We start from the raw sequence: 12,355 nt of genomic DNA on the forward strand, positions 1-12,355 counted from the left end.
TGCATGAAGATCTTCACCGTTCATGAGTTGGCATGTGGACAAAGTCAGGCGAGGACACTGCCATTCCAGGTCACCTGATCTTGCCTCGTGCCTGAGGCGACAGAGGACTTACATAATCGCCGAGTTCCGCATGATCGGCTCCAACTTCGATTTCGCCTCTTCGTTCCCGACAACATCGTCACCCAGCTCCTGGGCTTTACGACGTCGGAAAATGCTGTCGTCCTCACTGCGCCGGGCTGCATGGGCTCCTATGGGGCCCATCGCCGGCATGTCTCGCGCAACCAGCCAAAGTATTACTACCTCCGCGAACGGCCTCATCGGCTCGTCACAACATGTGCGTCAACGCCGATACTCCTCTTCGTCCTCGAAACCCAGCGATGGATCTAATAAAGTCGATTCTTCCTCTCAGACGCCTGCCAAGGGAGTGAATTCTGCAGAGAAACGTGAGGGGAAGGCTTCCAGACGGAGGGGCAAGGATAGCAACGGCCGCAATGGCTCCAAGCAGCCGACGGCTTTTTCCCGACTTCCCAGTGTTCCCTCTACCCAACACCTCCAGCCGCATGGTTAGTTGCCACAATCCCTATCCACCGTTCTTATACGTCTAGATTATGATGCGCTAATCTTTCTTCCTTCGGTCTAGACGTTCACGTCGCCTCCTTCTTTTCCATCCACCGACCCATCTCCGTTTCCACCACCGTTCCTCCGACCTCGACCCCCGAAGCCTTCGACGCCATCTTCACCGCAAAGAAGCCGGCTAAGCCTGAGGTGGACGATGTCATCTTCACCCTCTCCTCCGCCGTCAACTCCATGGAGAACTCCGCTGCCCACTCCGGCGAGCAGGAGGGCTCTCTGCAGTACTTCGACATGGAAGGCAACCAGCTGGATGGCATGAACCTTTCCGATCTGAAAGTCTCCGTCGAGGAACTCACCAAGCGTCTCCGTCCCTTCCACCCCCCTCCGCCGCCTGTTCCCTTCGACGAAGCGAAGAACATGACTTCCTCCGAGTTCGAGGACGTCCCCCGGGAGACCTCCAGCTACTCCACCGTCCTGACCATCCACGAGTCGATACACTCGGATGGTCGCAAGACCTACGAGGCTCACACTGGTCCCTTCGTGCCCTCCGGTGAGATGGAAGCTCCCGGTGCCATTGGAGAGAGTGAGGCCATCATTGATGTTCCCCACAACTCCGGCACCACCTACATGGAGCGTATCCGCAACAACCGCACCATGCACGCCATTAGCACCAAGAGACGTCGCAGACTGAAGATGAAGAAGCACAAGCTGAAGAAGCTGCGCAAGAGGACAAGGACCCTGAGACGGAAGCTTGAGAAGGCTTGATTGACTTCATTCAATCATCTGAGACCATTACCATTTGCTTACAGCTATAATTTTCTTTTCGCTACGCTACAATCCGAATAAACCTTCCTCTTGTTATCCATCTTCCTCTTTTATCTATTTACATACTTACAACCTTATCTCCCCCCATGCCTCTGCTTCACAGAGAAGTCATCCCTAGACTTACGCATCTGAAGCTTTGCGTTTATTGCTTTGCTTTCCGCATGTATGTGTGTGTGTTTGGCGGCGACTACTGATATGTCTGCCTATATCGCATATATCCTTACGGCGTCGTCTTGTTTTATTTTCGCCACTTTTCTCTTTAACATTTCGATGTCCACCGCATTTTATTCCGCTCAATAGACAGTACTTTGTATGTTACATATTACTATCTTATCTATCTGCCCTGCTTGCTCTGTGCAGGTCAGGTGCAATGGTATCTATACTGCTTGAGTTTGTTTCCTTGGAGTGAAAGGCGCTGGTCTTGTTTCAGTGTCTTGTGACTTGTAACAGTGTACGAGGTCGTAAATACTTAAACGTTAAGTAATCGCACATTCGCCACTTGTTGCATTCATGATATACCGAAGAACCAGGATAGATAAAAGCTAAGTTTGTAACATAGGTCCATAAACTAGCAGGAGAAAACATATAAGCATTGCAAAGCAAGTAATCCTATGATCCAGCTCAAGGATACAAAAGAGTAAAGCGACTCCCATAAAGTACAAAATCTCAAAAGACCTTAAAAAACCATGCAATGTATCTACCACAGCTTCCCACCCTGTCCTAGTCTACAAACTTGGCTAGCACATCCAATTATGTCTTGTCCTTTGTTATTTGGGGGTGTTGTTGGGTGAAAGAGAAAGCATATGTTTATTCAACGTCCGTTTTCTCTTTCCAATCCCCCTAGCAATCCACTTCTCCACATCCCCTCCAGCTGTCATCGGGACAATGACGGGAACCGTCATTGTCGGCAAATAAAGTCTGAAAACATAAGTCAAAATAACCGCATCACGTTAACACATGTTGAGCAACCCGGGCTCTTTTCGTCGTATCCGAGGATAGTGGGTGATTGGCATCCTCGGGCGGGTGTTCACTTGGGCCATTTCGCGCGGAACGAAGGAGGGTTCGTTTAGCAGGTGGCGTCGATCCTCGAACGGGAGTTCATCAGAAGAGCAACGATAAGACCGTACAGACCTGTGAGGCGTCTTGATTAGATGATGCGAACAGGTTGTTTCGCTTTGATGTAGTGACTTAGTGACTCACCCAAGACTTCAGCGAAAATGAGAATCAAAATCATTCCGACATAGAGACGGGGCTGTTGAGCAGTTCCACGAACACCTGCGTCACCAACGATACCAATGGCAAAACTAGAGATACTCTGTTAGTCTAAAGCTACCGATATTGCAAGGTGCCATGGTGAGAAGCTTACCCAGCTGCCATACCAGCCAAACCGACGGCGAGACCTGCTCCCAGCTGAATGAAACCAGTGTACAAGGGGACCTTCTGTCCCAAGTCGTTTGCAATCAGGACCGACACGACCAGACCGTAGATACCGATGATACCCGCCATGACAATGGGGACAATGTCTGTATCACCAGATTAGTATTAATCATCAGATATTATATGCGATAGCTTATCCCAGAGGTATAAGAGCTCTGTGAAGCTTCCACGTACTCTTGACGATCAGGTCAGGTCTGAGGACGGCCATTCCACAGACACCGACACCAGCCTTGGCAGTTCCATAGGCAGCTCCGAAGCAGGTGAAGACGATGGCTGAGGTGCAGCCAAGGGCACCGAAGAAGGGCTATACGGGTAAGAGATCAGTTATCTGTGCGAGAGGTGCCAGTTCGATGGCGGATTCTCCGCTTGATGCAACGAAGCCAAGCTACTTTGAGGGTCGCTTGGAGCTCGATGGTGTCATCGGCGAGGGTGAGATCACAAGTGACTTACTGCGTAAACGGGGCTATCATGTCCACATGTCAGTATATCCAGTCGAAACTCATCCGAAGCATGATCTAAATCGAGATACAAGAGGGCACAATGGTCGAAATGCTGGGAAAAGGAGTAGGTGAGGTGATTACGTACCAAAGTTCGGTGGCCATCTTGACAGATTAGGCGACCTTGCGGGCTATAGAAGATGGAGTGAAACTATAAAAACAGCCGAAAGGAAGAGTGACAGGGCAGGGACAGGCCGCGTGTAAAGCGATGTGGTGATGTTGAGGCTTGGGGAAGCGAAACGGAGATGGAGGCGTGAAGGCGAACACGCTGGAGGCTTCGGGGAGGCTGACCGACCACCTGCGTCATCACGTGATAGCGGCTTGGCGCTGTCCCGTCGGCCGCGCATCACGATAACCAGCTTCCCCACCCAGTCAGTGTGATGAAGCAGCAGTTGTGAAACAGACACAGCTTGATGTAGACATATAATATTTACTATTCACATTGGACACTATGAGCTTTTCTCTCTTTGTATATTGAGAGCCATCGCACTTAGCATTGTGTTTTGAGGACATCGGAGGTACCCGCTCGAGTGATAACTGGATTACGAATCACCGTCTGATGGTCCTGATAGAAGAATAACTTTATGGAGAGGGCGACTGGATACACATTATCTAGAGATGTAAATCACGAAAGCTTATGATTATTTAAAGTGGCTTATACGGCAAGTGCGCGATACCCAAGTTGGCTGAAGTATTGAGATAACGAGACAGTGATGGGGAAATGCGGAGACTGCGGGAGTAGCTGCCAAGCCGTAATATTCTGGATCATAGACGAAGACCCCTACTTCCAACATTATACTTCTCAATCCTTTTAGTCGCCCATATGGCATCAGCTATCCATTGCAGTACTACTAGTTAGTGTCTCTGGCTCATTACAGATAGGGTCAGTCTTTGGTGATAATATCCTTGAATTATATTCATAAGGTTACTTACGTACTACCATCTATTTCACAGATAGACATAACAGATAGCTAGATCTAGACTATGGATACTCATATCTATCGAGCTAACATTTTCTACCTATCTTTGTAATAGGTGTTAGCTTATGGAATTATAGTATCTATGTGTATTGAATTTGACATCTTCATATATAGGATCTTCCCAGTCATTTTTGGTCTTTTTTTTTTTGTATTCACTAACTCGTCATACCTATTTTACTTGAAGGGGATTACAGTATTAGGGTGCCCTCTGTCAATATGATGCCAAGAGCCAAAACAGCATTCTATCACAAACAGCCACAGACGCAGTGGGAATATCGTAGGCTCATCATGCGCATTGTTTGATGATTTTCATACACTTGCTTGCAAAGCAGTTATATCATGTGTGAGGGAGACGGTATTTTGTCATTCAGCTGCATCGTATCTGACAGGGGTTTGGTACCATGGGCTGAAGAGTCTAATGATATGGCTTCTAGTGCCCCTGTAAAGAGTAATCAATTGACCAACAGAGCATACAGTGGGTTTGATGTACTTCAATTTAGTGTGGTCCTAATACTATCCATGATAGTACTAGGCACATACCTTATATTGACTGTGCACACAATAAAACTAGGCAGACGTTGAATCTGCAGGTGCCAGGAAAATGTTACTGCGCCTTGCGGGTCACTTGGCCATCTAAATATACCTCTGGCGAGATGCTTCTGCAAGATAGGGCTGACCATAAGCTTTGAATTGTATAGCCTGGAGAGACCCACCATCATAGCCAGGCAGTGTTTTAATTAAACTGCTGGCTAAAATATGCGGGGTGGCCAGGATGTTCTGTTCTAGAAAATAGAAACGACTCAGTGTGGCTTGGACTGCGGCCATGCCAAATCACATGATACTGCGTCGTCTCAACAGGCAGATTGATCTGTTCTTCTTACTGTATTAGTCAGGTTTTTTTCCCCTCTCGCTGGGCATGGCATAGTGGGATGCCTCCGTCATGATCAACAAGATCCTCGTAGACAGTATACAATATGGGCATACGTCATGTCAAAATCATGATGGTAGAAAGATTGATTCGCAATGATGTATTCGCGACATGCGAACGATAAGACATCTCACTATCGAGCACATGACGTCTAAAATCCGGCTGAAACGTGCTTTAATCCAGTGATTATCTGCATAGTTAGCGTAGGCGCTGACGGATAGATGCGTGTCAAATGATATCACTTTGTTTTTTCCCTGGAAATAAGTCTACGCTAGTCTAAATCCTACAAAGTCGAGTACCGTAATGGGGACGCGGCATCTGTCCGAACATTGTTGAAAGCTAACCGACACCGTGATTCGCGCAAGAGGAACCGTAGGGCTGGATGGCCCACCATATCCATGCTGCTTTCCGTCTCCCAAAACCTCCTAGACACGGAGTCATACCCCTATTTCGAACAACGGATTGCGTAGGGGCCCAGATCTAGTCCGATAGAAGCAGTAGGTATGGAATATGATGTGCTGGTACGTCCCACTGAGAACCAAGAGCCCAGACTTTTAGAACCATCTGCACAGAGCGTTTTAGTCAATATTGGCGGCGTCTAAATTAGACTACTGGCGCCTCGCCTCAGCCTGGTAAGGTGGTACGGTGGAAGCGCCAAGACCCTGCCAGGCAACAGAATAATTATGACAAAGGAAGGAAGAAAAAAAAAAAGTAGAAAGTCAAAAAAAAAGGTAGGAGATGGGAGGAAAGGGGAGAAGAAGAGAGCGAAAGTTCTCCCCTTACCGTTGAACAAATCCAGTTGCACCGCCCGATGACAACATGGTTCAGTTCCAGAATTGGAGGAGCATCAGCCACGGGACTGGGGGAGGTACAGAACTGAATACAAAACGTCGATACGACGCAAAAGTCACCCGCCGAGAAGTCTGGTAGTGGTGAGCTCGGAGCCAATCAGCAAGCAGCCAAGGCATCAGCCACAGTTCGTACTGAAAAGTATGACGTAGCAGTAGACATGCACAGCGAGCGGAAAAGGATCGTCCTGACTATCGTTGTCGTCCGCCCCGGTTATTATAATTATCGCTAGCAGCTATTGGTCTTTTATTTTATTACCTAAAGGCGTATCCGTTGAATAATGCGGATTCGAGGACTGTGCTTTACGTAGGAGGCATAGCACTATCCCCCCGTAGCGTTTGGCGGAGGGCAGCTACTTAATTTTGCCGCCCATCATTTAAAGAGTCCCTGTGGTCCCGCTCCCTTCCTCTCCTGATTTTTCTTGTTACTCTCCATCATTCATCTACTTGCACTCAGATACCGCTTCTATTTGGTCATATTCATCACCTGCTCACTACTACTCTTTCCTGCATCAACCTTGTCGACTTGAAGAGATCTACGTCTTCCTCCATTCACAATGCCTTTCACTGCCTCGTAAGTTTTGCAACTCCTTGCGACGTCATCTTTTGGCGATTTTTTATCCAAACGCGCGCACAACTTGACCTTGACAAGCTGGAGCTGTCTTTGGATAGCTTGCGATCGCAATTATTCGAATGACGAGAGCTTAGTGTTTTGAGTGTGCTAACGTCCTTGGAATCATAGGGATATCTGCAAGATCATCTTCGCGATCATCTTGCCCCCGCTGGGCGTCTTCCTTGAGCGAGGATGCGGTGCTGATTTCCTGATCAACATCTGTTTGACAATCCTGGGTTGGCTTCCTGGTGTCATTCATGCCTTGTACGTGGTCCGCCAAGTGATGGTTTTCCGGAGATTCCGAGACTAACTCCTTTCGTTCAGCTATATTATATTCAAATACTAGAACGCTCCTCAGGCCCCTTCTTACCACCCACTTCGGTTCAAAACCCGTCGATTAGGGTGGATAACCTCGTCCTACCTACGATTTTTCTCCTACGGAATCGGATGTTCAAAATCCAGCGGGTCGGAGTGACGTTGTCAACATCTTAGTATTGTTCCGCGGGCTCCCGACGAGTCTAGCCTAATGCAACCCCGCCAACATAAACACCGTGATTGGGCGGATGTGCAGCATGCTCAGTGCGACGTGTGTTGGTGACAGGGTCTCGATCGTACCTTTGTTTTATTCCCTTATTTCTTCTCTCCTTGGGTTGTTATTTTCTTATGTATTGCGCATGATACCAGCTCACTGTGTCACTGGGCTTTGCTTTTGTCATTTTCTCCTAGTTGGCAGTGTTCAGATTAATGATTGATGACAATGTCAAACTTATTAATCAACCACATTCTGGGCTCGAATCGTAGCTGCTTATGCCATAAGCAGCCTGTAATCTGCCGAGTGGGTATGGGGAAACACGAGTGCCGATCGGGCCATTCAACAAGTCCCGTGATGCGTCTGTTCACTAGCCGCCGTTTCACCTTCAGTGCAGTGTCCACACGCTGACTGGATCTACACGATCTCAGTTGTGCCTGGTTGCTCGCAGGGTCTTCAGATCGACAACAACCTGAAGGTGCGCGGTTAAAGAGACTGACCCAATTCAATTGTTTGCGCCTTGAACCTCTCGGATCAGCTCAATCTGACATCATGTGCTGTTCTTATCGGCAGAGTTGGCGCCAACACGGCGCGTATTTCAACGCCATCGGCCACCCAAAATCCAATCATGCAAAGCGACAGGCCTCCTGAAGAACTGCGTCCATCAGCTACGTGTATTCTGTTTGGGACAGTGTTGTCATGTTTCACCCTGGCGCGTATAGGAGGATCGAACTCCTGATTTGGGTCTCGAACCTTGATTCTTTCTCTTCGCAGCCACTCAGCGCCATGGCAAAACGTGGTTTGACGCCCATGCTGGCAGTATGCGGTACATTGTCTTGGTCCCTGAAGTCCCTCCTTTCCCCCCTTCTCGCAACCGCTGTTGTCTTGAAGTTGGTGCTTCTCCATGCCGTTGGCAAATCATCACTTTTCCAGATCTCAGTATTCTTCGCGCTCTGTCTTTCTTGGTCATCTTAGGATGATATTCTACGGTTATCAATGACTCCAGGGGTTGGAATTCCTCTGTAGCGTCACTTTTTATGTGCATAGGTAATTTATTGACCCTGTGACCTCCCGTTCGCGACTCCTTGGCTTGCATTATACCCGGCGGCGATAGTCTGCTAACCGAGAACGAAGATGCTTTCACAAGATGTTTTTACCTGCTGGACGGTCATTCACGATAATACTGTTGACGCTGACATGCCTCGCCTATGGTTCCCAGACTGCTCATCCTACCACATCAGCAACATCTTTGTCCAGTCTGATTCCAAGCTGTGCGGCAGATTGCGTGGAACAATTCATATTCTCTGATTACCCAAAAGATGCATGCTCGGAGGCGGATCTCGACTGTCTCTGTCGGACGAATACCACAAGCGGCTATACACTTGGGGAAGCGGCATTTCGCTGTAGCCTATCCTTATGTTCTATGAAAACAGTCTTCAGCTCCGACTTGTACGACATTTGCGACTCGGTACCTGGAGCTTTGCCACGGACACATGCTACGATCACCGCGACAGTAATGCCAACGGGATCAAGCCCCACGCAAAAGACTGCAACGACGACGACAGCATCGGTGCCATCTACCTCCAGCTCCAGCTCGGCCTCAGACACTGGTTCGGGCTCTAGCTCTAGTACGTTCTCACAACCGACAAGTTTTAGTACTGAGCATACATCGGTAACTACTGAGACTTTCCGAAGTCCGTTGACGGTTCCTACTTCGCAACTTCCCTCCACGACAACGAGTAGCGCTACCAGTAGTGGCCAGTCGGCATCTGCGAGCGCATCTGACAGCAGGCTGGAACCTGCTGCTGTGATTGGAGTTTCGGTTGCTTCTGGAATATCTGGATTCTTCATTGTTGGTGTTATTATATTCTTCTGTTGTAGGAAGGTAAAGCGTCGGAAACAGGATGAAAGGGACCACTTTTTCGAAATCGGAGGAGTCATGTCAGAGCCTCCGGATTTCACATTCCCACCAAGACGGCCAACTGGGCCTCGTCCTATGCCTGGCACAACAGATAGGGATTCCGAAACTTCCAGACTTATAACCCCGTTTGAACCGAGAGCTCAGACACCTGCAGTTGTTGTTACAAGCCCCGGTAATCATCATAATGATAGTCCCATGGGGATGTATAGTGCCGACAGGATTGGTTTTGCAGTGACTTCTAATTCCGAAGCTGAGGGATCATTGAGCCAGTCGTCTCCAAGAACGATCTCAGATTTACTTCCGGATAAGCCAACGTTGGGACTTTACCCGGAACCATTAAGGCTAAGTCGTCAGAAACAGCCCAGACCCCACAGCCATGCGACTCTATTCGAAGAGGATATGACGAGACCACGGAGCGCCTTTGGTGCGCCATACCAGAATCTAAATCCGCCGACTTCGTCAAGCCGAGCTCAAGATACTTGGCGGTACAACCGGGCCCCTATGGCTGGATTGCCTGCGCATCCTCGTGCGATGCTCCACGGTTTCGGGGAAGGCCAGGATGGAAAGCTTGCTATGAGAGGTCCGAACTACCGAAAGAGGCCTACGTATGCAGAGAGCGCATCAAAGGTTCAGGTCGCCAATCAAGATGACACTTATAAAAGCCTGCTACAGAGCTCTCCGATCTCGGACGTTGGGGAATTTGTCGACCGGGACCGGCAGCATCGCGGTGCGGGACATGTAAGACTTGTCGGACCGCCCTCGTCGCAGGGTGCTGCAAGTGGTCCGTTCCGTGGCACGGACGTGAACAACAGCATGTTGTACAACCTTGATGACAACTTTGAGGACTTCGACATCAACGGTTCGACTAGCAGATTGGACCGCGAATCCCGGCATTCGGGAAATCTACGGCCACTCACGCCAGTGCGTGAAATCAGAACGCCAACGCGAGAATCTCCTACACCGAACTGGGAGCTTGTCTCGAGTGACCAACCCGGTCTTCCCCGGATGCCATTCTCTCGGGCAGTCAGTCCCAGACAAGAAATTGTCTCTCGCCCGCGGATTGTACGACGGGACGATATCAAACGAGTCCAAATTCGGCGGAAGCCACATGCCGGAGGATTAAGTGCACCTTACTCACCTGAAGACTACTGGCTTGGTCATGATCCAGGGCCTGTGTTGGAGACCCAAACACGCAGGCAGTCCACCGATTCTTTGCGCTCCATTGCGAGCGTGAGGGGCCACATGCCGAAGAGGAAGCCGGTGCCGTACGAGCGAAATGTAACCCCATCCCGCAGCGGGTCAGATCTAATACTGCGCGTGGATTGATGGGACACGTCTAATCTAGGGGGTAGGGGTGCTCCATTTCTCGGCCTTGGCTACGAGTGGAACTTTGTCTTCGGTGGACACAATTCAATACATATATATATATATATATATATATATATACATGCTTCTGGGGTCCGGTCTTTCCCTTTCTGGTGTATGATACTATGACATATGTTCACTTGGTGGAGCCAGGTATCTTTCTCTTCTTCAAGGCGATTTATTGACGTTTCATTCTTATTCTCATGAGTGTATATATGCATTGGCTACTATGGGTGGATCTATTAGATATGGGCTTTGTAAAAGGCAGCGAATCCGATTGTGCACATACTTACGGACTGACTCTGGGCTTCGACCCTCGCCCCACTATTTCATCTGTCATTTGGGAGACTCACATCCACTAGTTTAAAAAAAAAAAAAAGATGTCTGATGAGATATCCACGTCCGCTGTGTTGTGAGTCAGATAAGGCTGCAGTCAGCTCAGCAGAAGAAAATCACGCAAGCGAATCAGGAGGGCTGCAGAGGCCTTTTCCAAACATAGCGTCTTAGGAATGATGCTTTCCACTAGGCCGAAGTGTCGAAAGGCAATCACAGTTCCAAGTTTACCACAAAGGCAGATTTTCCATGTGAATCCACTCTCTGCCACTATTCTCCGTGCAGGGTTGTATTGTTTCATACGGTAACGATACAGACGGCGGCCGGGAGAGCTCCGCCATGACGTCAGAAACAGTGATCAGCCCCTGGCGGATGACTGAGGCAGTGAGGCAGCACTATTCTTGGTGTAGGGAATTCCGGGCCACTTTGAGGATCATGGTTGGCTGTGACCTCACGTTGGAGAAGCACAAGATAACTGGTTAGCGGACTGGCAAAAGAGGAGGCTCAGAAAGTAACATCCATCCACGATCCTTCGCGCAGATGGTGGCTTGAGGAGACTACTATTAGGATGGATGAATGTAGGTTCGTGCATTCGGTAGTCGGTCCGTTCCCTTTTTTCCCCCCTCCCCTCCATCCCTGCCAGTCCGGTTTATTGCTCAGGGCGGGAATGATCTCGATGGCTTGGGGGAAGGTTACAGTGTAGACTAGCTGGAAAGTAAGGCCACGAGGAGGCGTCATTGGCGTTGATGAAGACGGGGGAATCGGGTGTGTTTTGGGCATACAAACTGCACAATTACCGCTTACGTTGTACTATAGTTCCTCGACTGTAGGGATAGAGAGGGTGTATAGTGGTATAGTATAGTATAGTATAGTATAGTATAGCTGTATTATGTATTATTGGTGTTGAGAGTAAAGTGTAAACGAACCGGTATTGAAACTGATGTCAATCTGTCTCCCGCTGCCGTCTTCCTCTCTTTTCTTCTCTCTTCCTCATTTGCTTCCGTGCCATGATATCAGTCCCCGAACTTGATCAAGGATCCGAATTCACCCATTCTCATTTTCGCCGAACGAGTGGGTTTCATCCGGTTTTTCTTGATGGATGGATGGCGAGTAAGTTTGAATCACCCATTCCAAGCCCCCCTCCCATTTTTATTTTTTTTTATTTCTTATTTCCTTTTGCACGGTACCTCCCGGGCGTGTCTTTTGACTACCGGTGCCGGGTTGGCGCCTTGACCGTTCCGCGGAGCGAATCACAATGTCAGCCTCTCCCATCATCATCTAATATGGTCAAGGATTCTTCTTCGATATGTATGGCTGACTGGCTTCTACTAAGTTCTCAGACGCACCACTACTAGACACTATGATCAAATAGGAACAATTCAACTATGTTGTAACTTTGGGTGCAAGTGGGGTTCGAACAACCAGAAACTGCTACCGTTACTGAGAACAAAACTTCCAGTTCACCAGTGAGAATGAGTCTTTTGTTGTCCCGACGCGGTCGATGAC

General features: G+C 48.8%; 5 protein-coding genes across 5 annotated transcripts; 4 read left to right on the forward strand and 1 right to left on the reverse strand.

The window, feature by feature from the left end:
• Window positions 1-211: 211 nt before the first annotated feature.
• On the forward strand, window positions 212-1,338 carry BO87DRAFT_309967 (mitochondrial 37S ribosomal protein mS38; the record flags this gene model as incomplete). Its single annotated transcript, XM_025619490.1, has 2 exons — window positions 212-563; window positions 641-1,338. 2 exons carry the CDS (start codon window positions 212-214, stop codon window positions 1,336-1,338), a joined length of 1,050 nt encoding a protein of 349 aa, XP_025478925.1.
• A 1,126-nt stretch (window positions 1,339-2,464) lies between these two features.
• BO87DRAFT_426648 (H(+)-transporting V0 sector ATPase subunit c) lies at window positions 2,465-3,437 on the reverse strand (the record flags this gene model as incomplete). The annotated part of the gene is made up of 6 exons (XM_025627377.1): window positions 2,465-2,529; window positions 2,599-2,702; window positions 2,765-2,921; window positions 3,010-3,139; window positions 3,225-3,280; window positions 3,365-3,437. 6 exons carry the CDS (start codon window positions 3,435-3,437, stop codon window positions 2,465-2,467), a joined length of 585 nt encoding a protein of 194 aa, XP_025478926.1.
• A 3,065-nt stretch (window positions 3,438-6,502) lies between these two features.
• Window positions 6,503-7,234, forward strand: BO87DRAFT_68842 (YqaE/Pmp3 family membrane protein). Its single transcript, XM_025629480.1, has 3 exons — window positions 6,503-6,662; window positions 6,831-6,965; window positions 7,026-7,234. Exons 1-3 carry the CDS (start codon window positions 6,646-6,648, stop codon window positions 7,045-7,047), a joined length of 174 nt encoding a protein of 57 aa, XP_025478927.1. The 5' UTR covers window positions 6,503-6,645; the 3' UTR covers window positions 7,048-7,234.
• A 732-nt stretch (window positions 7,235-7,966) lies between these two features.
• Window positions 7,967-10,502, forward strand: BO87DRAFT_68794 (uncharacterized protein). The gene is made up of 2 exons (XM_025629479.1): window positions 7,967-8,277; window positions 8,365-10,502. The coding sequence occupies exon 2, from the start codon at window positions 8,378-8,380 to the stop codon at window positions 10,475-10,477; it is 2,100 nt and encodes a 699-aa protein (XP_025478928.1). The 5' UTR covers window positions 7,967-8,277; window positions 8,365-8,377; the 3' UTR covers window positions 10,478-10,502.
• Window positions 10,503-11,814: 1,312 nt separating this feature from the next.
• BO87DRAFT_68858 (uncharacterized protein) lies at window positions 11,815-12,304 on the forward strand. Its single transcript, XM_025629481.1, has 2 exons — window positions 11,815-12,106; window positions 12,190-12,304. Exons 1-2 carry the CDS (start codon window positions 11,857-11,859, stop codon window positions 12,219-12,221), a joined length of 282 nt encoding a protein of 93 aa, XP_025478929.1. The 5' UTR covers window positions 11,815-11,856; the 3' UTR covers window positions 12,222-12,304.
• The last annotated feature ends 51 nt before the right edge of the window (window positions 12,305-12,355 follow it).

Source organism: Aspergillus neoniger, assembly GCF_003184625.1.
Source record: "Aspergillus neoniger CBS 115656 unplaced genomic scaffold BO87scaffold_19, whole genome shotgun sequence".
NCBI classification, from domain to species: Eukaryota; Fungi; Ascomycota; class Eurotiomycetes; order Eurotiales; family Aspergillaceae; genus Aspergillus; species Aspergillus neoniger.